This window comes from Musa acuminata, chromosome BXJ3-3 (assembly GCF_036884655.1).
Source record: "Musa acuminata AAA Group cultivar baxijiao chromosome BXJ3-3, Cavendish_Baxijiao_AAA, whole genome shotgun sequence".
Lineage (NCBI taxonomy): Eukaryota > Viridiplantae > Streptophyta > Magnoliopsida > Zingiberales > Musaceae > Musa > Musa acuminata.
In genome coordinates, this window is record NC_088351.1 from 7297680 (window position 1) to 7321879 (window position 24200).

At 41.1% G+C, this 24200-nt stretch overlaps 4 protein-coding genes and 1 long non-coding RNA gene across 8 annotated transcripts; 2 read left to right on the forward strand and 3 right to left on the reverse strand.

Annotated features, from left to right (window-relative positions):
* Positions 1 to 1198: 1198 nt before the first annotated feature.
* LOC108952262 (uncharacterized) lies at positions 1199 to 5889 on the reverse strand. Of its 3 annotated transcripts, XR_010494677.1 has the most exons (4): positions 5660 to 5887; positions 5340 to 5534; positions 3347 to 5123; positions 1199 to 2095 (listed from the first exon to the last, which is right to left on the reverse strand). It is a non-coding gene; the product is annotated as an uncharacterized LOC108952262 (long non-coding RNA). The 3 variants fall into 3 exon arrangements; XR_001976947.2 differs by lacking the exon at positions 1199 to 2095 and having other exon boundaries at positions 3168 to 5123; positions 5340 to 5525; positions 5660 to 5889; XR_001976946.2 differs by lacking the exon at positions 1199 to 2095 and having other exon boundaries at positions 3168 to 5123; positions 5660 to 5889.
* A 107-nt stretch (positions 5890 to 5996) lies between these two features.
* Positions 5997 to 12047, forward strand: LOC135632320 (U2 small nuclear ribonucleoprotein B''-like). 2 transcript variants are annotated; one of them, XM_065140790.1, is made up of 6 exons: positions 5997 to 6180; positions 7288 to 7460; positions 7680 to 7773; positions 9070 to 9149; positions 11138 to 11462; positions 11743 to 12047. In XM_065140790.1, the coding sequence occupies exons 1-5, from the start codon at positions 6012 to 6014 to the stop codon at positions 11423 to 11425; spliced, it is 804 nt and encodes a 267-aa protein (XP_064996862.1). In that variant the 5' UTR covers positions 5997 to 6011; the 3' UTR covers positions 11426 to 11462; positions 11743 to 12047. The 2 variants fall into 2 exon arrangements, with proteins under 2 accessions (XP_064996862.1, XP_064996861.1); XM_065140789.1 differs by lacking the exon at positions 11743 to 12047 and having other exon boundaries at positions 11138 to 11548.
* A 139-nt stretch (positions 12048 to 12186) lies between these two features.
* LOC135632318 (probable WRKY transcription factor 26) lies at positions 12187 to 14183 on the forward strand. The gene is made up of 5 exons (XM_065140788.1): positions 12187 to 12771; positions 12858 to 12965; positions 13065 to 13483; positions 13565 to 13726; positions 13809 to 14183. The coding sequence occupies exons 1-5, from the start codon at positions 12487 to 12489 to the stop codon at positions 13987 to 13989; spliced, it is 1155 nt and encodes a 384-aa protein (XP_064996860.1). The 5' UTR covers positions 12187 to 12486; the 3' UTR covers positions 13990 to 14183.
* A 2926-nt stretch (positions 14184 to 17109) lies between these two features.
* LOC135633584 (patellin-6-like) lies at positions 17110 to 18800 on the reverse strand. The gene is made up of 4 exons (XM_065143213.1): positions 17979 to 18800; positions 17783 to 17907; positions 17583 to 17724; positions 17110 to 17512 (listed from the first exon to the last, which is right to left on the reverse strand). Exons 1-4 carry the CDS (start codon positions 18720 to 18722, stop codon positions 17249 to 17251), a joined length of 1275 nt encoding a protein of 424 aa, XP_064999285.1. The 5' UTR covers positions 18723 to 18800; the 3' UTR covers positions 17110 to 17248.
* A 1078-nt stretch (positions 18801 to 19878) lies between these two features.
* LOC135633582 (laccase-3-like) lies at positions 19879 to 22217 on the reverse strand. Its single transcript, XM_065143207.1, has 5 exons — positions 22063 to 22217; positions 21818 to 21969; positions 21484 to 21725; positions 21181 to 21309; positions 19879 to 21097 (listed from the first exon to the last, which is right to left on the reverse strand). The coding sequence occupies exons 1-5, from the start codon at positions 22153 to 22155 to the stop codon at positions 20013 to 20015; spliced, it is 1701 nt and encodes a 566-aa protein (XP_064999279.1). The 5' UTR covers positions 22156 to 22217; the 3' UTR covers positions 19879 to 20012.
* Between the last annotated feature and the right edge of the window lie 1983 nt (positions 22218 to 24200).

The window sequence follows — 24200 nt, forward strand, 5'->3', positions numbered from 1 at the left end:
ACACGGACTGCCATTCCATCGATCAATGGCATGGCAGGTAAACCGGCGAGCCAGAAACAGTCCGAAGAAGTGTTTTATTTTTTCGGGTCGGTTCGGTTCAACTTTTTGTGACTCGCATTTTGCTGACGTGTTATCGACTGGGGGGGGGGGGAGGCGGTAAAGGACAAAGACGGGTGGAAAGGTGGGCGGCAGCGGAGCAATAGAGAGGTGGGGGGCTCGCGATGAAGCCACGTAGAGCAAATCCTCACCGTTGGATGCGGTGGTCGGCCACGGATAAGATTAGGCTCATCCCATGGAATATATAATATACCGGTGCAATAAATTCAATTGAAAACCGTTATAATCTTTTGCTACGAAGATTAGACTTGCAATCGAACCGAACCGGATGTGATGCGACTCGAAACGTCGAGAGACATCCGATGCAGCACGCAATTGCAGGGACGACTCGATTCCTGAGATGATGCCAAATTGACGTGCGGCAAAGGGAAAGCAGGCGAATCATGGGTGGACGTGCACCGAGCACGGTTGATAGCGGTGGGAGAGGCACGAATCACGTTGTGTTGTGGGTGCCGTGCTCGGTCGCCATCAACGTCAGATTGTCGGATCACTTTTTGATATTATTTCAGTCGTAACGTATATATAATATGATTTGACGGAAATCGAAATTGATGGGGAAATAGGAAGGGTAAGGAGAAATGGATTGGAAAATTGATTGATTGATTGTGTTATATTTTCGTAGGTTATTCATTTTTTACAGCAAAACAAAAAATTGATACCCTTAGATTTATTTGATTTGGATTGAAACCAAATAATTCGACACCCATAATTAAATTACAAAATATAATTCCTCAAATTTAATGTCCTATTTAGTACAAGTATATTATCACTAACTTGTACTTAATATTTTGAGTTAGTTGAAGCTTATTTATATCAACAAGAATGGTGTCTTTATTCTCACTGTTTTCAAGTCATTAGAACTGTCCTCAGAAGACCCAGAGAACCTGTCTTGCTGCAACATGTATCAAGATGTAGCTACTCTTGGTCTGGATTGATTGGACTCTGTACTCACACTAAGAAGAGAGAAACATAGAAGACTTGGAAGAATCCATCCATGAAGTATAATGAAAGCATAGAAGTTTTACTATATTAGAGAACAAGAATGGGATTAGAATGAGGCATGAAACTTTACCTTTAACTGCAATTTTCAGGATTTATCTTCTATGTATAGAGCAAGGGAGAACAATTAACTTCTGTTTAATTCCTACTGTGTTCTCTCATGTTCCATATCCAATGAACATATCATAGTAAAAGTTTATTGAAGCTCTAATATGCACTTTTCTTGAAGGAAAGACTTTTCATGTTTAACACTTCCTCACTGAAACCAAATCTCTGAAGGAACAAGTAGTTCATCTTCTCTTTCCATTGACTTAAAGCCTTCATCATTGCTTATGAAACCTTGCTGATGTTTCTTGGTGCATTCCATTTCTGGAATTGGATTAGTCAAACAATTGTGAAATCCAAATTGTTTAGAAGCCTCACCTCATACATTATCCATGATGAAACCTAACAACTGATCTGATTGTTCTTGGCATCCTGCTTCATTCTCTTTCTCTCTTGTGACTGAATGTAGAGCATCTCAAACAATGTTTAGTTGATCGCAATCGCAAAATTTTTGATGTGGAGCATCTTGAAGTTATGTGATCACAAAATTAATATGAGATACTTTAGAAGAATCTCGGATTGTTATGTAATCACCTAACAAATCCAACTTCTAAAAAGAATGAATTCTCCATTAATAGAATGATTGTGAAAGAAGACTCGTTTTCCTTTCAATAATACATCAACAGCTGCCACCACCACATTCCATTTAACTCTGATGTTTATCCTCACTATGTTAGTCCTCCAAAGATTTCAATAAGATAGCAGAACTTGAACTTCAATCCAAGTCAACTTTGGTTTTTGAAGTGCTTAATATGGGAGGAATTGACTGAGCAAAAGATCATGAGTGCATAACCTGAACTTGACGAAATCTATAAATGATATATAATAAAAAGAGGCATATATTTGTCATTTGAACTATGCCTTGGTTCACATCCTGTTGACATAAAGTGAAGAGAAGATGAATGAGAGACAATGCAATCAGCAGAGGAAGAATGTTCTTAGTATTAACACAGGCTGTGAGCTCAAAAAACACATCTAGTACTTGTACTTGCAGAATTTTATTCAGTATCTGCTATATAATACCATTAATGGGAAAAAGATCAGAGAAAATCTCACTGATCCATTTCCACAGCAGTATCAAATTCCCTCCCAAATCTTTTAGTACAATTTTGCATTTATTTTTTCTAGTAATCTCACTGGTTACAAGTTTTATTTAGTTTAGTTAGAATCAAAATAGGTTCTGACTCTGACATCATACTGAAAATTGTGCTTTTAGGGTGTATGAAAAATGAACTATACAAAAATGACCTTGAATTTCTACAATAGTGTACAGTTCATTTCATCTTTGAATAAATCATATCACATCTGGAATTAGGTTGCTGTTTCTGAGATCTAAAGGGACCTTTGGAATCTTAGATGGACTGTGCAATACAACACCATGGAGTAAGCATGATGTTTAATAAGAAGATAGTGGCCAGTAAAAGGTACAATTGCCTTTTATTCACAGGGCCCATTGTCTGCATGACATGAACAAATCTGAACAACCACTCTGATAGTAGTGTCCTTGGCTTTAAAAGAGACAGAAATTGCACTGGATGTAGGACATACTATCACCAGCATGAACAAGGTGGCAGGTTGCAGGATTCATCTAGCATTGAAGTGATAACTGAATGAAAAGAAAATAATGAATACTCTCACTGTGGAGACACACTGCATGGATATGACTATTTGTTCCTTTTTTTTTATTCTTTTCTGATCAAACAATGTATGAGCAGACAAAACTACCAACTCAGCTTGAGTTTCTATTGTAAGAAGTTATCGACATGTCCAGTTCATGGTGAATTGTGACCAAAATCTCTTTAGCAAAAAGGAATAAGGTATTAGTTCTGAATCTCTATTTCAGCATCTGACTTCTACTTGGTGTTTTTCTGATCTTGACTTCATATCTAGGAAAGTGTATGAAACCTACCAAATGATCATGTAACCATCTCTTTTTAGTGTTGAAGTATAACTATTTTAATTGATGATATGGAAGATACATACTGTTCTTAAAATTTGGTACACGAGATCATGACATACTGAACACACTGTCCAGGACGCAAAAAAAAAAAAAAAATCAGATTGTGAATGAGATGCATATGAAACTCCTACTCTTTCTTTCTAAGCAAAGTTTAGTAGTTCTTACCTACAGAGACTGGGATTTGAACAAGAGATCATGGTTGCAATGGTGAAGCGACCAACTGTGACTTCAAGTTTGCCAATCCTGCAGACCAACTCATTCTCGTAGTTATAAGATTGGTTGTGCATGGTGGAGAAGATGAGCACATGAAGACAGGCACAACTCTTCATTTTGCGAGCAGGAATATGTGCTATGGATGCACGTGCCCTGCTTCTCCACCCTGAACAACCCATCTTCCAAATGCTCATCACTCCGGCAAGCAACTCTGAAGCTGGAGACTCCATTGCCCTTGGTTTGAAGGCCTGTATTGGATATTCATCTCCTCCCAGCTCTGGCTCTCTTTATATAACCTCTAACATTCTACTGAAACAGTTTCCACAAAAGTTGGTAGAGGTAGTATGGAAGAAACATCTTCCAACCTCAGTAGCATCGTAGGGTCCAAGCCAACAAAGTAGTGCCAATCTTGCTGGTGACAACAGAGAAGAGCCTCTCATCCATCCCGAATTCACATGTGGTATCAATGATAGCAATCATGATAGGTGGAGCCAACCGTCGAACTCGAACTAGAATTCTAAACCCAAACAAGGAAAGCAGAAATCTTTCATCAGTCTGTGATTATGATCTCAGTAGGAAGGAATGCTACCTCACTTCATGACCATTTCTCTTAGGCTCAAAAAGCTTTTGTTCTTGGTAAGAAGTCTTACACATACGGAAGTAAAAGTATCCTTAAGTTTTTCCTATTTCTTGTCATGAGCTGCCTCCACTCATAAGTAAAGCTTGATTGGTTCTCGACGGAGAGCAGCACTTCTAAGAAAGCAACAGGAAAAACAATCTGGACCACCATGAAATGACATGGAATGTAGCAATGGTCCCTAGTGTGAACTTTGGTGATCGATGGACTGTGATGTAGAACTTGAGAAAGAGAGGAGTGATCTCTACCCATTGAGTGAAGAACATGACTACAAGGACCACTCCCTGAGTGAAGAACACAACCACAAGGACCACTCTTTATTTACCTGAACTTAAGCTTCCTACATGTCAGATAGCTTAGCATATGCTCACTTGAAAGAGTGTAGATTAGTTTAAGTCTCCTTTTCATCTCACTGAATTTGACATCCTTGCACTTCATCCCCAAATCAATCTTGTAGCCATGTAAAATTCCCATGCCTTGTGGCACTGGATCTATCATGCAGATAAGTACAAGTTGGATTGCTGTCATGTGTTGCAGCTACCCTTAGTCCTTTGTGGCACCTTTATTGCATCAGGGGATTGAATTTGAGTAATACTGCTACTGCCTCCTGCTTTCTTTCTTCTTCCACTGTAAATTCTTAGAAAGGAGATTCTGGGCTTGGCAAGATTCTGGCTGATTCAGAGGAGTAATAATGGTCTTTGAAAGGATTAATGCAGGAGATAGTCCACCACTGTCGGTGAGACTTGGAACTGCTTTTTCTTCATTTGTTTTGCTAATTCAATCATCTGTACAATGAGCTTCTAATCTGACACGACTCTGGTTTCGATTTGTTCTAATTGATACCCGCATCTCCCATCTGAAATTTTATCTGCACTCATCAGAAACATAAAAGTTCCAGTACAACACCTTTAGGGACTTCTTGTGGGCTCCAAATCTGAAGTCAAAACAGTTCGTCAGCTGAAGTGAAAGAGGAACAGTTTCGTTTGAGTTCTAGCACTCTGGCGCATGCTAAACGTTGGTGGTGGAAGTCCATCGAGCTGTGACATTGAAGGTGGACACTTTGATGATCCACAGCTTCAAATGCTGAGACGGCTGAAAGATACCACATATGAGAACAAAATTAGTGATGAAAAGAAGTCACTGTAGGAAGCAGCGAATCGTGCAAGTAATCATTACAAGCAACAAAAGACATGCATCCTGACTACCGAAATGATGGAGACGGCTTTTCCCAACTCCATTTCTTCTTCCTCCATTAATCCCGTCACAGATTTCACGTCTGGATTCAAGCGAGGGTGAGAGGTTTCTTACCAGTGTTGTAACAGTCACATCCTTCCAGCATGAACACACTCTCGCCTACATAAAGATCAAGCGCTGCAGAGCATTTCTTCTGGAGAATTAAGGGCCCATAATTTGCTACCATGCTGTGCGGTAAATTGGAGCCATCTCTTGAAGCAGACGCAGATGATTCTCTCGGACACTATTGTTGCTTCATCTCTGGAGTTTCTTCAACACAGGAACATAAATATGCCATTAATGCACTCATGTTTTGATTGGTTCAAGTCTCAAGTGCTCAAAAGCAGTATGCTGTTACTTCAGGAACTCAGTCAAATTCACATGAAATGCTATACCTTTACTGGTCAATCAAGATGTTCTCACCGAAACCTTTTTCTTCTTCGTAACAGAATGTTGGATCTGAACTTGGAGATTCATGTCCATTTTCGGGTCATTGGACGCCATGAACGCTATCCAAGGTCGACTTTTGAGCAGGTCGGAGAGCTGTTCGAGGACGAATCGGTCGGAATGGGTGGTGTTCGATTCGATTAGGGTTGCAATTGCCGTGCCGCCGAACGAGATTTCTAATGGCTCTTCCATTTTAGTCGTCGCAGATATCAGATGATCCCATCCGTCCATTTTTCGGATCATTGTATGATCCACATTTGATAACCGTCCGTAGATATCATACACCGATAGAGACGATATATGGGACTCACATTGTATCCTGCTCTTACCCGCCGCCGAAGCAGAGGTAAAGGGATTTTTGCTGTCTCGCTTCGGCTGGCTCTGGCGATGGTAGCGATGCTTTCCGGCGATATCCCTCCGAATCAAACAATTTACATCAACAATCTGAATGAAAAGGTCAAGAAAGAAGGTAAAAGTCTCTTGCTTTGTATCGATCTTTGATAGGTTTCGTGAATTTTCCCAATGCATTTGTTCTTCCTCGTAGTGTTGTTTTAGGGTTTTTCGAGGATGTTTAAGTTGCTACGATTTGCTCGTGAATCTTGTTCGCTATTTCTTTGCATTAGATCAAGTGCATTCATTGTAAAGTTCTGCTGCTGAATGGATCGGTGGCTTAACATGATCTGATGAGTAAAAGACGGGATCGAACTCTTGCTATGTGGAAAATTGTAACTGCTGACTAGTGACCCACTGTCGAATTTTACATTGTAAGCTGGAATAAGGTGTATGACACTCTGCAACAGGTTTTTAATTCTTTCTTAAACTTGTCCAGGGTTAGAGATGATGGTTTCGAAGTGTGACATTTTAGTAGAACATATGAGGGCCTATTAGGAGAAAATGATATATTATGGCCACTTGAGCGTTTTTATGACCTTAAGTTCCATGGGAGCATTACCTTTATGTAAAAATCAGGACTTTCTAGTTGACATAATTCTTTTTTGTCATATTGCAGCCCCAAGAGTCTCTTATTTATCTGTTGCCAGGGTTTAAATGTGCCATGGTAAAAGATCAAAGTGTCTGCCCTCTCTATTCATTCATCAAGCAAAGTTGTTTTGAAAGCCACAGAAAATGGCAGGATTTCCTTTTGTGGAAACCATGGTCTTTCAGATGGTCCAAGTTTTTTGCTAGGAATCGATTTGTTTTCAATTTTGTTAGGCTTTCAGTCGAAAAGCCATCGGATAAGTACGTGTTACATACACTTGGAATTGTTGTGCCATATGTACATTAAGTTGGTACCACAAAAGTGGCCTTCAGGAAGTTTGCTGTAATTTATTGTACTTTGTTACTTGTTGGAGATGGATGAATGATATGAAGCTTGTGGTAATGTATTATATTTATATACTTTGTAGTTTGTAGTCCCTCCTCAATCCTTATTTCTCTAGCTAAACTCAAAGACAAAAATACAAAAAAAAAATGAAAACAAGAAGGTGCAGTTCATAATGTACTCACCTAATACCTATATGGGTGGATTCGATAGTTATGGATACTTTTTTTGATTTTTGATTTTCTTTGTTGGCAGAACTGAAGCGATCCCTCTATGCTCTATTTTCCCAATATGGAAGAATTTTGGATGTGGTGACCCTAAAAACACCAAAACTTCGTGGCCAGGCATGGGTGGTCTTCGCTGAAGTTCCAGCTGCTAGTAATGCAGTACGACAAATGCAAAGATTCCCATTCTATGATAAACCAATGGTGAGTCCTAGTTAACCGACAGCACAATGATTTCAATGTAAACTTCCACCCCTCAGATAAGAGAACATGTGCTGTTATATGGTTCAAACTTTTTTTATGGTCATTTTGTCATCATAGTGAGACACTGCTGAGCTGTCAATCTAATTATATGTGGACACCATGTGCATTATGTAAGTTATGAATTTGTTTGATAATTATTTGCTTAAATATCTGGTGCAGAGAATACAGTATGCAAAAACAAAATCTGATTGTGTTGCAAAAGCTGATGGGACATATGCTCCAAGAGAAAAGAAAAAGAAGCAAGAAGAAAAGGGTATGCACATTTTGCTTTCATCTTTCTTAATCGACTATGCTTAAAGTAAGATGCTTTTCTTTTTCTCACTTGTTAATGTCAATGTATCTTTTTGAGCATCTAATTATTGACAAAAGAATTGAGAAATAAATGCTCGATTACATCTACAAATAATAAGTTATGACAGTGAAGTTTGCGTTTTGACAGTCCTATAAGTTGTTTATTTTTCCCTCATTTTTGTGCAAATTTTCCTAATTTTATTGAGGATTACTTCTCGGTCCACCTGTCAACTAGTACTTCTATTCAACTGAGAGTAATATATTATATCAGACTATTTATTTCTCAGTTCCATAGATGTTGATCCCTAGATCCCAAAGCCCCTGAGAAATCTTGGAGGGTCACTATATAGATTCTTAAGCTTATTCTATATAATTAGAAAAAAAAAAAAGTTTGATCACCTAACTGTTTCTGTGAAGTATTGCTTCTCTTAGCAGTCTGAGCTGGAATATTATTACCAACCAACTAGCATATAACACTTTTAGAATAGGTTAAGAAGCAACAGTGTGGATAACAGTTTCTGAGAAGTATTGCTTCTGCTAGCAGTCTGAGCTAGGAAATTGTTACCAACCAACTAGCATATAACAGCTTTAGGACAGGTTAAGAAGGAACAGTGTAGATAATTGTGATACCTTGATGAATCATGACATTTTTGTGTTTAGTTCACATGTAGAACTTTTTGTTCTTCCTGCAGATTGTTGTCCATATTAAATATCACAGGATTTGCATTATCCCATAGGTATGTGCAATAAATGGATAACAAGTTTGAATTATGCTGCTAATTGAAAATAAGCATGAATTTCGAGACAAAATAGTTCGAAGAATAAATCCAAATGATGTTCAAAATCTTTGTGATGTGGATTTTATTTGGCAATTACTTTTTGTTAGTTTTACCACACCTTCACTGAGACATTTGGAGTTGCCACCACAGGATTCTAGAAGTCATAAAATTTACAGAATTGAAATGAAGGATCTACTATATGGAATATGTTCTTGAATCTACTATATTGCAAACTTTTTTTGAGTTATTATCTTGTCTACAAATTAAAATATGGGCAGTTTTGCTCCTCCTTTCCCCTTCTATGAGCATGGATTTCCTGTTGAGTAGTCATAATATCTTTTCACCTTGAAATTTTGGCTCTACATAATATTGCAACCATGTACCCTTACCAGATTTTTTCCATGGAAATATAACTCTGTGATAATATTGTTTATGGGTTCTCAATCAGAAAATGATTTATTTTGCCTTTCTTGCTTTAGCTGCTGAAAAGAAACGCCGATTTGAGGAGGCTCAGCAATCTGCTTCTGCTGCTAATGCTCAAACTAATGGAGGGCTGTCTGTAAGTTTATTTGTCACATTAAAATGAATTCATTTATTGTGAATTTGATACCATCAATCATGTATGTTAGTTGTGGAACAAAATCATATAAATAAGAGCAACATAATGCATATAATTGGCACTTTACAGTAGTGATCCTGGTCTATGCTATTTTTAATCTAGGTACTATAGTATAGTGTGATCATTACTACGGATATCAAATTATGTTACTGAAGCTCCCAGAAAGGCATCCAACATTAGATTGCATTTGCTGTGGAGATATCACTAGGATGAGGTTTTGTCCTGTTCTTAGGAGAAAGAAGTAAAAAGAAAGTTCTCAAGATTTGATTAGCCTTTTTCTTAACATTGTAGAGGGCAAACGTTGGTACAACAGTATGGTTGTTCCTTCGCTGTAGCCTTCGCAACTATGGTGATCATCGAGTCACAGAAACCACCTGTCTACTTGTAGGGTTAAGGCTGTGTCTGCTGTCTCATGCTCCTCCTCACATTAGTAGGAGTCTCATTCACTCATTTTGCGTTTTTAAGTTCTCTTTGATACAAGTTGTCACAATCCACCCTTGTGAGAGAATTGACACATTAACTTGATGGATCCTATGACTTTAAATGCTAAAAGCCAAACTAATGGTAGTAACTCCATTTAACACTGTATATAACTGCAATTATAATCTTACTTCCAATGTAGGAAGTATGAACTAAGTTGTCATTGCTCATCTCTAGAATACTCTTAAGTGAAGCCAGTTCTGAAAACGGAATGATATTGTTGCTATCTGTGCCATTAGGTTTATTCAATAGTTGATAATCCTTATTAGGGAAGATTATAGTTAAGAAATAAGTGGATAATTCTTATCATGGGGCACAATACTTACAGAAATAAAGCTTGATTTTAGAAAGTTTGTTGATAGTTTATCTTTCTATTTTTAATTATGTAATTATCAATTGTGTACCAGATTCTATTCTAGTATGATAAAGTTCTTAACAAGTATTGATATTGTTTATTAACTTCAATATTCTTAGTGATTCAGAGTTTGGAGTTCCACATAGGTTCCAGGGGTGTACTCATCAGTTTGTAATCATTACCTCTTATGACTTTGGATTTGGTGTACATCTTGGGCCCAGGTTTTTCTCTCTATTGCCCACTTCTCTGGACACCACCCCCTTGCCAAACAAAATAAAAAATAACAAATGCACGAAAAAAGAAGAAGAAAAAAATAAAAACAAAGCTCCGGAAAAGATATGTGTGCTACATGACAAAATTGTCAGAAATTTTTCTTCATGTACTTGACATGGTGTCCTCCCTTAGATTAGGTGTCATGCTATGCATCAAGCGAGTTGTTCGACATTAATCAGAGAAGAAATGCATAACTTAGTGTCTCCACTGTAAGCAGATTTGATGCAACGATGAAATAGCCCAGAATACCTCATAAAGTATCTATGTTATGTCCTCTAGTTCTCATACAATCTTCCGATCTTGAAAACTTGCTATCGAGGCTTCTGGATTCTCTCCATTCCATCTGAGGTCTACATTGCATGATTGCCTGCAACATGCTCGGCATGTTGCCTTCTAATACTACAGGCTTAGAACATATAGACTCCATTACCATTGAACTATTTACTGCAGTCTGCCTTTTTAACTATAACATTGACGTCATCAGCTGATTTTATGCTGATAACAGCAAGAACCATGCACAAAACCCATTAGCTCTGATGAAGTAAACCGAAATAACTTTCTACAATGACTATTTAACAGGAAAAGCCTCTGTAGTAGTAATCAGAATAGGCATTTATTGCTTTTCTTTTTAGGTACTTGTGTTCCCTAAACTCCTCAGTATGTGGCTTTAAGCTTTAGTTGAACCAATATCAGTCTCTTATGTATTGGAAGAAAAATTCATGTCATATTTGTGTGGAGTATTTCCTTAAAAGTTGGAAAGTTTATTCCTCAAGATATCCTATGATCAGAAGGGATCCTAAAAAATCTTTCTTGTTTACAGGCTTCGCAAGCTTCTCGCCAAGGAAAGACCAGTTCTCAGGAGCCCATGGCTGCTCCCAACAACATCCTTTTCATACAAAACCTGCCTCATGAAACAACAAGCATGATGCTTCAAATCCTTTTCCAGCAATACCCTGGTTTCAGTGAAGTCCGCATGATCGAAGCAAAGCCGGGCATTGCATTTGTGGAGTTCGCCGATGATGTGCAGGCTTCAATCGCAATGCAAGCTCTCCAAGGTTTCAAGATCACCCCGCAAAACCCAATGGTCATCACCTACGCTAAGAAATGATGCTCTCTTTTCACAATGAAATCTCCTTTTGACCATGGTATGTAAAATTTAGTCTGCATGTTATCAACCGCTAAACATGTTTTTACCCGGCGCAATTACATTTTCGATGTGATCTACTATTCAGCGTTGGATGTTGATGTGATGAATGGATGAATTGCATGAACCATTAAATCCCTTTAACCTGAATGTTGTTTGCATCCATTTGAAAATATTAGACAAAATAAGATTGCTTGCTCATATGAAAATATTAGACAAAATAAGATTGCTTGCTTGAAACAACTTTGGTCAAACTAATTGTTTACGGCCCTCTTTAACAGGGAACAACATGATGAACCAATCAAGACAGAGAGGTGAGTCAAATCTTGGCCAAGCATCGAGCTCCATGCAGCCTCTTCTCAGCTTTTGAATTTGATTGCTTTGCATGCTATTTTGTCCCAATCTATCAAACTCATCTTTGCATGAATATATTATGTCAAAGGCAGACTCTATGTAGGAGGGTATTGAATATCCAAGCAGGATTTAATAGTTAGTAACAAATGTACATCATCTGCCCATACAGTGGTGCTATACAAACAAATAAATAATTTCTAATCAACATATCAAAATCAATCTCTTTTGCTAATATCGGATTCATAGTGAAATTATTCTTGTGACTCAAACCTGATCATATAAGTGGCAAAGAAGCAATCTTATTGTGGCGCCATGGTCAATTCATGTTGTGGCATTACATTGATTGTTCCTACGGTGTCACATTGGCTAGTTCTTCTCGTCTCCTTGATTGAAATTTCTGGATTCCTTCCATGTGTTTTAGCGATGGAGACATGCTTATTATTCGCAAAGCCATGTAAGCACTTTTTTGGACTTTTCAAGCTGGCGTAGCCGACCTGTTCACCAGTCAACCCGACGACTTTGACTCTCTTTCTCTCTCTCTCTCTCACACACACAAACACAGACGTATAACTTACGAGATATGTTATGCAAATATCAATCCTCACCTTCCTCCACCTGTTCAACGACTATTAAGCTTCTCCTCTTCTCTCTCTCTCTCTCTCTCTGTCGCCATGGCTTCTTCCACGAGGAGCTTGGGGAGCTCAGCTGCGTCTATCTACGCCACCTTCACTGAGCTGTTGACAGGCGTCGGTAATAGCCAAGGCGAGGACATGACAAGGCTTGAGATGAGCCGGGAATTGGCAGCGGGTGATACAGGTGGCACATCCAAGTTCAAGTCTGCACCTCCTCCCTTCCTGCCTCTCTCCCCTCCTCCTCCATCTGCTTCCTTCTCTTTCCCAACCAGCCTCAGCCTTGCCGAGCTCTTGGAATCTCCACTCCTCCTCCCCTCTTCCTCTGTAAGTTGATAAGCCGAGCATGATTCACTCATGTGATTTATGTGATTGGATATGTGAGACTAACTTTTCCTTCTGCTCCTGCATAGATGTTGCCTTCTCCAACCACTGGTTCTCTCCCTGCACAGCATCTGAACTGGAGCTTCTCTGCTAATTCACAGGATGGAGCCTACTCCGACTTCTGTTTCCAAACCCAGGCAAAGTCTTTGATAAGAATTCCATGTAGTAATGATGCTTCTGTGCTTAAATTCCATGGATAACATGTCAAGGTTGGATTTGTCTTTTGATCATCACAGGGAGGAGAACGAAAACCCGAAGTCAAAGTTGAAGATGTTGTCCCAATTCATGCAAGTTTTTCTCAGGCCGTGAGAGGGCAGAGGAGATCAGATGATGGATACAACTGGAGGAAGTATGGCCAGAAACAGATTAAGGGAAGCGAGAACCCGGTCGGCTATTACAAGTGCACTTATCCCGATTGCCCAACGAAGAAGAAGGTGGAGATGTCCATTGATGGAGAGATTACTGAGATCGTGTACAAGGGCAGCCACAACCACCCAAAGCCTCTGTCCACCAGAAAGCTTTCGGCTCCTCTGCCTTCCCAGACATCCGATCATTGCTTTGCTGATCCAGTTCTGACACCTGAGAATTCATCAGTTTCTTGTTGTGGATCTGAGGCAAAGGAATTCGACGACGACGAGCACGACGCGAAGCGCTCGTAAGCTTCGGCACATGACTCAGTTCGATGCTTTTGCACGAGAATTGAAATGAGAGAGAAAGGGCTTTGTTCATCTTGCAGGAGGAAGGAAGATGAGGGTAAGTGCTTCTCAGCTCCCGGAAACAGGACAGTTCGTGAGCAGAGAGTGGTGGTGCAGACTCCCAGCGACGTTGACATTCTTGACGATGGATATCGATGGAGGAAGTACGGGCAGAAGGTGGTCAAGGCGAATCGAAATCCCAGGTGAGCTCGCACTCCCATCTTCTTCTCCTTGGAGCTGCTTGTCTCTCTTCCTACTCTTCCTATCACACCATGTCATGAACAGGAGCTACTACAAGTGCACCAGTAATGGCTGCCCGGTTAGGAAGCATGTGGAGAGGGCATCAAACGACCCGAGATCGGTGATCACCACGTACGAGGGAAAGCACAACCATGATGTTCCTGCAGCTAGAACACCTCAACCTGATTCAGCCATGGCTGATCATGTTAACCTCTTCCCCTACTAACACACGGATTCCTACAGAACATGTTTCTCGAGTCTGTGTCGAGCAGAGATTGATGTAAACTGTTTGCCATGTGAACCGTGTCTTAGAAAATTACAGGAAAATAGCGATATATTTCACTGATTTATTCTGTGCAAGTGATGCTGCCAATATAGATCATCGAGTAGTAATCTGCTCTCAGCTTCGTAGGGTCTCAAGTTCATATGATCATGTCTCTTCATAGATCGACTACAATTCCAACTCAAATGATGCATGATGAAACATAGAAACACTTGTTCTTGCTTGGTTCTCTAGTGGTCTAAAATGGTTGAAATGAGAAGGAAAGGGAAGACGAGAGTACACGATGCTTACAAGAAAAAACTAGTCTGATTAGTTTGAGTTGATGACCAGAGTTGCAACAGCTGTAAGCCTGAAACATTCTCATCACACAGATGAACAAGATCTCAGTGAAGTCAAAGTCAAAGATCTAAGGCGGTAGGATTCTCCTCCACGTGTTGGCCGGACACACTGGCAAAGTCGTATCTGGTAGGTCAACTTGTCCTTTTTGTTGACTCCATGGAAATCTTCTGCTGACTGTCACTGCCGACACATGTTTCAGAAGGCCTACACATATTCCTGTCTTGGTTGACATGGTTTGTGAAGGTAAGTCAATGGTATAGGCTACAATTGCCACTGTTTCTTAGTCTCTATGTTAGCAGGATAAAGAATGCTACATTGATTTATTATTATGAAGTTTGCTTGGTAACCCTATTTAAATATTAATAACTCTCTAATAAATAATAAAATATAAATATATTATTTATGGTATCTCAATTATCACAAATAATAATGATCTATCAATTATCAAATATCATCAATGTCGATCCTAAGTTCGGATAAAAAAAGTGGAGTTTGTGTTAGGTCACTGACTATGAACGCAAAATTATAATATATTTTTTATGAATATAAATTTTAATTGATTTTAATATAGAGCTAGATCAATATCTGAAAGTGATGTAATATACCTTTATTACCTAGGTGTTCTCGAATTACAAATGATGATGGGTTAGAAGGTCACTCATCACATCGATGTATGTTGTGTCGAGAAGTTAAGGGTTCTCTCATTTGTTTTGGATTGATATTAATAAAAATTAATATAATATATAAAATATTATATTAAAAAAAAAAGAATATTAAAAAACCTTAGATGATATCGAATGTATACAATTGAAAAACTTATGATTAAAGGAGATTTAAATTATTATAGAGAGAAAACATATGTTGAATATAGAGAGGTGTAGGAGGTTTTAGTTATGGGAAGATGAATAAAGATGGTGGTATGATTTTAGATTTTATAATTTCGTATGATCTTATAATTATAAATACTCACTTTAAGAATAAAGATAAATATTTAATTACCTATAAGAGTGCTTAGAACCATAGTTAAGTAGATTTTTTTTTTGTTAGAAATATAGATAAAGTTACTTGTGAGAATTATAAAGTTATACCTGACGAAAGTTTAACGAATCATAGATTGATGACATTAGATATTTACTATAGAAAATAAAATAAAATAAGATAGAAAAAAATTTACTAAGACTAGATAATAAAATTTTAAAGATGATAATATAAATATTTTTAAGAATAAAATATAAAAAAAGATGATTTGAAATTTAAATGAGGATAATATTAATATTATTTAGGTTATAATTATTAATAAGATTAAGAGCTTGACAAAGGAGATTCTTGATAAAGAGTTAGTGCGAGGATGTCCAAAAAAATATTTTTTACTATAAGATCATATTTTAAAAATTAATAAAATTATAAAAAAGGGAAAAAAATTTTAAAAGATATAATTAAACTAAAAAAGAGACTCTAAAAATGCTTAGTATGATAAGATATAAATCATATGATAATTTTTTATAATAACTTAAATTATTAAGATTAAAAAAAATATAAAATTATAAAATTAAATATATTAAAAACGACTATCAAAGAACATGTCATGACTAACATGTTAACCTCTTCAGTCATGGCTGACCATGTTAACCTCTTCCCCTACTAAGACTCAGATTCCGACAAAACATGTTCCTCGAGTCGATGTAGATCAGAGATTGACGTAAACTGTTTGTCATGTTAACCATGTCTTAGAAAATTACAGGAAAATAGCAATATATTTCATTGATTTATTCTGCACAAGTGATGCTGTCAATATAGATCATGAAGTGGTAATCTGCTCTCAGCTTAATAGGGTTTCAAGTTCATATGATCATGTCTCTTCATAGACCGACGACAATTCCAACTCAGTCGATGCATGATGAAGCATATAAAGACTTGTTCTAAAATGGTTGAGATGAGAAGAAGAAGAAGAAGGAAAGAGAAGACAAGAGAGTCAATGATGCTTGCGAGAATAAAATAATCTTATTAGTTTGAGTTGATGGCCAGAGTTGCAACAGATGTAAGCCTTGAAACATTCTCCTCCAAACTCCCTGGCAAAGTCGTCTCTGATAGGTCAATTTGTCTTCTTTGTTGACTCCATGGGAAGCTTCTGCTGGCTGTCACTGCCAACACATCTTATAGAAGGCCTACAATTCTTCTTGTTTCGGTTGACATGGTTTGTGAAGGTAAGTCAAATGGTATAGGCTACCATTGCCACTGTTTCTTAGTCTCTATCTTAGCAGGGTAAAGAATGCTACATTGATTTATTAGGATGTTTGCTATTGGTAACCCCATTTGGTTATTGGTAACTCTCTAATAAATAATAAATTTAATTTTATTATTTATTATCTCTCAATTATCAATCATAATTTTATTTTTACACCTTCTTATTTCATTCGTCGGTCGGAATCATTTATCATCCAACGTCGTTAATATCGACATCGCTTGACGTCAATCATTGATAGTTGCTCGACGAAGAAGATATTTATATTTGCCTAATATGATATTACTCTTTGCCACTCAGAAGGAGGAGAAAAAAATGACAAAGATAATTAGATAATTTAAGTCCATTCAAGAAGGGGTATATAGAAGTATCAAAAGTTATTAAAATAGGGTTATAAATAAATAGCAAATAAATCACGAAGAGGAAATCTCCTTTGATTCTAAGTTTATACCAACGGACTGATTGATTAAGATCAGCTTCAACAGTATACGGATTGAACACGTTGACGTCAACAAGAAAGTCAACCAGTGCAGTGCCAGCTATGATTTCAATCTCTAATGGACACACAAAGACTAAAAGCCTACACTACTCGGATAACTCAGAGCAAGGAATGTAAAACATCTAAGAAGATGATGATCCGCAGACGAAGTATCTGTAAGCAGCCACCTTCCTTCTCCTCGAGTTGGTGTTGTCTACGGACAGCACCATCTTCCCTGCCTCCTTGGCAGTGAACACATGGTGGATCGGCTCATCTGCCGTGGCCGGAATTCTCCTCGTCTTCTCCACGACGACCGTGTAGCCTCCAGCGTCGCTCGGCACGTACTCAGCGCCGTAGTCTAAGTCCCATCCTCCCACCACCATGTCCCAGGTGATGGTCGCCCCTCCCTGGTCCACGATTCAATCACAGTGCAGTGGTCTACGGCCAACCGGAGAAGACAAGTGGAGATCAGTTTACCTCAATGCCGTCGATCTCAAGGCTCATTCTTTCTCCACCTTTGATGGTGAACTCGGTGGCTGGCTTGGGTGGGCCGTTCTGGAGATCCCCGGGCCTGCTCAGCCCTCCGTACTGCACCGGCACGAACTCCGGCCTGATGAACCTGCAGCCAACGCATGTTGTAACAGAGATCACTGAGCAGAGAAGTTTGGATAGATTACCTGTAGAGTGTCTCAGCCACATGCCCTTCTCTGGCGATCACGAACTTGCTCTTCGTCCTCTCCGTCAGAAATGGACCGATCATTGAGTACATCACGGTAAAATACCACGGCACGTTGACGAACACCTGGTGTGGAGGTGGAAGGGCTGGTTAGAGAACAGAGATGAAGCAAAGAAGAGAGCTCGCCGTGCGCTGACCTTTCTCGTGACCATTTCAGGGTAATTGTCCTGAAAGAGGGAGAGGATGCGATTGGAGGCGGCGCGGAGCTGGCGCTTGGGCATGTCCTTGAGGTCGGTGACCTGGATAATGGAGTTGACGCCGCCGGGACGGAGCTGGAGCAGGCGGACGCCGCGCTCCATGACCTGGATGCGCCACCGGAGGAAGCGCTTCAGCTTCTCGGGGTTGCCCAGCACGCTCTCGTACACGGCCTTATCCCTGAATACGCCGTAGGCGTTGTAGCACACGGGGTGGCCGCGCCGGTCCCAGCCGTGCATGTACGCCACCACGCCCTCCAGCTCCTTGAACCCCACCAGCTCCTCCTCCGCCACCCCGTCGGCGCCGAACTCCCGTCGCCACTCCGCGCACCGCAGCAACATGTCGTGCGCCTGCCCCGCGTCGAAGTCGCGGGCTCGCAGGAACTTGAGGAGGACGACGTCGGCCCGGTCGTCGCCGGGCGCAGAGGGGGCGAGTGGCACGCCCCACATGGAGATGGGCGTGGGGGAGGCGGAGAGGAGCTGCTTGAGCTCCCGAAGTGCCTTCTGCTCGGACGACTTGAGGGTGGAGAGGAGGTAGGTGTCCTCCTTGAACGAAGGGGAGCTGTCGGGGACGGTGGAGACCGCCGTGGCGCCGGCTGTGGCCTCCATGAGAGATCTCAACAGGCTTCGCTTGGTGGCAGGTTTGGAAGAATGAACGGGCTCACTGGTTGCTTGAGATGCCTCCATTGTAAGCGTTGAGAGAAGGAAGAGAGACCAAGGTACGTAGTCTTCCTCTTCCTTGTGTTGACTGCTGCTACTCCTACTACTACTATTGCTTTAGTAGAGAGAGAGAGAGAGAGCTTTTATTGTGTCATGGACATGAATGATCCGTGAGTGTTCTTGTCGAATGATGTGTTGTGTTCTATTCTCTTTCTGTTCTCTTCACCAACACATCACAAATCTTCAAAGATGATTCCACAATCTATTTCCTAAAGCAGTCGCCTTTGGCAGCATCAAAGATTGATATTACATTGGCGCAACAAAAGGACTCCAACAAGACCAAAAGCGAGACTGTGCTTTGCCACCATAAAGAGAGAGATGCTTAAGGAAGGAACTTTTAAACTAAAGCTCAAGAATGACTACCACAACAATGATCTCCTTGGATTTGAAGATGAGATCAGTCTTCTTCTTTAGGATCTAATTCCGAATTGAAACAGCATTTAGGGAGAGCAATGGCTTTTAGAAGCTCACTTTAACCTTATGCAGTGACAGAAAGGTTGGGTTTGAATGAGATTGGCAAGTTTAGTTTTGGATGAGGGCAAAAGAAGATGAAAGAGTTTTGAGCAAAGCTTTCTCGTAGACCGAGAGAAGTTTAAATTAAAGGATCACAAGTGTGGAACACTGTGCACGTCTGGGTAGACTGATGAGCTGCATGGCTTCTTATCGTAGTGCATTAAGCTATAAGGTAATTATTATCCTGATAGATGATTAGAATACATTTCCAGGTCTGATCCCAAGTCTACGATTGATTGCACATCAAAGATAGGATTAGTCAACGAGGTGGATTAGTTTGAAATGATAAGACTAATTAGTTTAGCATCATTCCGTGGGAGAATCTTATGCAGCAGATTTAGGTAGGGAGTGTCGAGCCGAAGTCGAGCAATTCCAAGTTTTAGTAAGAGAAAGTTGAAGGAGGAATCATTAGTGGGTGCGTTTGTTGGCTTCCATATCAACTTTCTTTTTCTAAAGACCACAATCGCGATGGATGATTGATCCTTTTTTTTTGTTTCTGTTAAACTTGAATGACGGATCTAAAATGCTTCATCATTTTTAATGATTATAATGTGCTACAAATCATGTTTACGAGATCTAAACATTGCAACAGATCAATGAGAGACTTGGCAACTCAATAGTGACTGACTTCGATCGCCAAACAAACCAGAAGAAGAAGAAGAAGAAGAAGAGCAGATGACAGTGCCACAATACAACACGAGGACTGCAAATTACGAAGACACGACTGTGGATTTGGAACGTCGATCAGCACCGAGGAAGGTCAGCCGGAGGCGGCTCCAGAGACTGCAGCTTGCCGACGCCGTTCTCCACCAGGAACGCCATGGCCAAGCCCCAGGTGATGTGCACGTCGAGGTGGCAGTGCATCAGCCACACCCCCGGGTTGTCCGCCACGAACCGGATCACCGCCCACCCGTTCACCGGCACCCCCACCGTGTTCCGCAGCGGCGGGTCCACCAGGTTGAAGCTGGCGGCGTCCCTCGCGGGGTCGAAGTTGCCGAACCCGGTCGCCAGCACGTAAAAGTGGTACCCGTGGATGTGCATGGGGTGCTCCTCCCCCGCGAAGATGTTGGTGCCCTGCAGCACCAGCTGCACCACCGACCCGTACTTGAGCGGGTACAACTTCGTCCCTGGCACAGGCTGCCACAGCGCCCGGCTGATGTTGGCGGCGGTGTAATCGAACTGCACCGGTGGCGCCGCCGGGAAGTCGGTGGTGAACACCCCCCGCACTCCCAGGTGATAGGCTTGCAGGATGGAGAGGCGGGTGGGCAGCTGGAAGGAGACGTTGTTCATGCTGGCGCCGAAACGGGTTCCGTTGGGGCCGCTGCAGCGCCGGCCGGGTGGGCAGTTGAACAGGCCCAGTCCAACGGTGAAGAAGAGGTGGTGGTCGATGGGGCTAGGTATCTTGACGGGGCGTGGGCTTCTGATGCCGGCGGCGAAGGCAGTGGCGGTGGGCGTGTCGTTGAAGGCCGGGAGCACCGGGAACGCTGGGCGGACTCCGGGGCGGTTCTTGGTGGGGCACCCGCTGTTGGTGTACTCGAGAATGGCGGTGGTGGTGGTGTTGTCGAAGGCGACGCCGCGAGCGCTGGCGTAGGCGTGGGCGGCCATGTAGTAGCGCCCGGCCGGCTGGTCGGCTGTGAGGAGCACGTCGGTCGTCTGCCCCGGCGCCAGCATAAGGACCGAGGTGGTGAAGGGCTTGGTGTAGGCGGCGTCGGCCGCCACCACCGTCATTTTGTGGCCAGCGATGCTGATGAAGTGCTCGTTGTTGAGGGCCGCGTTGATGAACCGCAGCAGGTTGGTCTCACCGGGCGCCACCGTGAACACCGTCGTCTCTGTAAGGTGTACCACATACGATCACTCTCTACCATGAGAACAGCACCATCATCACCACCTCTCACTGACAATAAAATGTTACCTTTGTTGGAGCATTTGTAGAGATCGCCGGGCTGGCCATTGATTGTGAAGGCATCGGACACATTTGGGGCGGCTCCGGTCCTCGCCGCCCGCCGCACTACACGAATGGGATCCTCGTTCCACCACTCCCCTGTTGAACAGATGATTCATCAAGAAGATTTCAGAGATGTGTCATTATACAAGTCACTCTTCTCTTCTTTACGTCATATTCAAGAACTTGGTGTGGCCATGTAACCATGTGTTTGCAGAGTTACGTCCGCTTGAACCCTTTGAAGAAGAAGAAGAGGAGGAAGAGGTATAGTACCAAGGATAACGGGGATTTCTTTCTTGGGCTTAGGGAAAGGGTAGGAGCCATGTTTAGGGTAGATGATGAGAGCGCCGTGGACGGTGGCTCTGAGCCAGGAGCTGTGCGCGTGCCACCACAGCGTGCCTTCCTGCTCCTCGATCGTGAACCGGTACTTGTAGCTGCCGCCGGGCCTGATGGGGCACTGCGTCACGAACTCGGGGCCGTCAGCCCACGCCGTCCGCAGCTGCCGAACGCCGTGCCTGCCAACAACACCGCCACCCGGCCATCAGATCTCTCCTGAACCAAACCAAAAACAGCGTCTACGTGCATGCATGAACCGGGCAGGAGGTACCAGTGAAGCGTGACGTTGTACTTGGCCCGGTTGATGACGTTGACCACGAGCGTGTCCCCGTCCCTGACCGCCAGTGTCGGGCCGGGATACTGGCCGTTGACTGTGATGATGTTGTGGGTCCTGCACAGCCTCTTCACTGGCGTCGCTTCCACCTGCGCGCGCGCACACGCACGACTTGACTCAAAACACGTACACACGACACAGGAACGAGGAGATGTAACAATAAGCACATACGACAGACATACCACGAACTCATGGTGGTGGACTTCAGCACTGGCACAGCCAAACAGCAGCAACAACAGCAAGCATTGGATGATTGAGTCCTTGAGAACCTCCATGTCTCAACTCAATCCTGTTATGGGTGGCGGTGGTGATGATGGAACAGAGCATGAAGGGGGTTGGCTTATATATGCACACCAGCAATGGGTTTGTTTGAGGTTGGAAGATTAGGTTTTGTATTTGTGGAGACAGTGAATGCAGGTCCTTAATCAAACTCTAGAAAGACAGTTAGCAGTACATCTCTGTGGGAGTTGTTACACCCACCGGATCACCACGAAAATTGCATCAATGCTTGCAGCACAAGCCTTCTTCCACAATGAGAGGGTTGCTTTCCTTGATGAGAAGAACTCCTTCATTGCAGGTTTGTATTCCAATTGATTTGGTAATGACATGTACATGCAGATAACGGAAGTTAAAGGAGTCATAGATAACTGCTCTAACCTTTTTGACAGCTAGCTGAACTAGCCCACTATTTAAAGTACTTTTTGCAGTCTTTGTAAGAATTATGACACATTGTGATGGTGTTTGGTTAGGGTTGGTGGAGGAGGAGACACCTCATCCAGTAGTTCTCAGGTAGAAGGTGAAATGGGCCTTTAAAGTCCATCAGGAAGTTCTGTTTCCACATCATCTTTTTGTTTGAATCGAAGTCAGCAAGTTAGAAAAATTGAATCTAACTAATTTGACCCTTCATGTCTCCAGATTTCTTCTGGTTACACTTCATCAATCCATAACTGCTTGATTTATGACATCTACTAGAAAAGGAAGCTTCAAGTCAGTTGGCTTCTTCAGCTGAACCATATTGACGTTACAATGCAATGCAAACTCACCCAGTTAAGGCAGGTAATAAACAGGATTGAACTGGAGTTATGGCAGCTAAAGAACAAATTCTAATTAGAATACATGAATGCTACTGTAGAACCCCTTTGAAATCAACAACATAATCTGTACAGGAAAATGTTTTTTTTATAAGGATACTAATCATTTTTAGCAAGAATTTTTTCTAATAAGATACATGTAAAAAATAACTGTTTTTAGATGAGGCAGAAGGTCATGAGCTGAACTGATGTAGATGTCTCATGAAGATATATTTGCCTTAGAAACAGTTCGAAGGCAAAACATAAATTAATTTCTTAAAAGTTCAAATGTACTTTGATATATACTTACTCGAAATAACAAGAGAGCAAACGAAATCTGCCCAAAAACCCATTTCTTTCTAACTGGATCTCGTTTAGGCTCTCCCTGGATCATGTTAACTTTCCTCTTTTCTATTCCCTGGTTTAAAGCTTCCAATCTTCTTCTGCACATGAAAAAAATATTAACATTAAATGATAGTTAACATTAAATGATAGTTAAAAAAAATAAGCTTTAACATCTGATACAAGAAACTTTCATGTTTATAAAATATAGTTTATCAGTGAAAAGCAACAGACACACACTTGCACAAGGCCGCACTGTTTGCTATATGGTTTCCTTCACTCTTCGCATCCATCTCCTAGAATTATATGCATGTCTATCGTTGAGTCAACGATTTGGGAACTCATCCAGTATTTGATATCAATATAATGATGATATTAAACTGGGAACTCCTGGTCTGTAGATGTTCTTATAATTTATACAATCTTATATTCCAATAAGGCAATAACAACATATAAGATATGCTGACATGACATTATTAGACATGACAAAATAAAAATTGGACTTCGTACAATTGTAATGTAAAATCTTATGAAACTTATCACAATAAAGATAATTCACTAAAAACATGAAAAAATTAGAGAGGTACTCAGTATCCTCAAGGTGTCCATGCAAACTCCAGCGCTGATGAAATCCTTCCATGCCTTGAATTCCACTTGCAAGAATCATGTGCCTAGAAGAGTTCATAATATAAATGGAACTTTATAATTAGCTAAGAAAAGAAGATTTTGCAGTCAAAATCATTAATAATGAATTCCATAATGTAGAAACAATCATTGCTTTGTATCACATATAATGGATTTTTTCTTCCAACTCTAAGGTACACCACATTTTAATAAGTACTAAGTGATATATTAGCTTTTATTAGGACAGCTTTTTCTAAATGTAAACAGTTACTATCAACTATCTG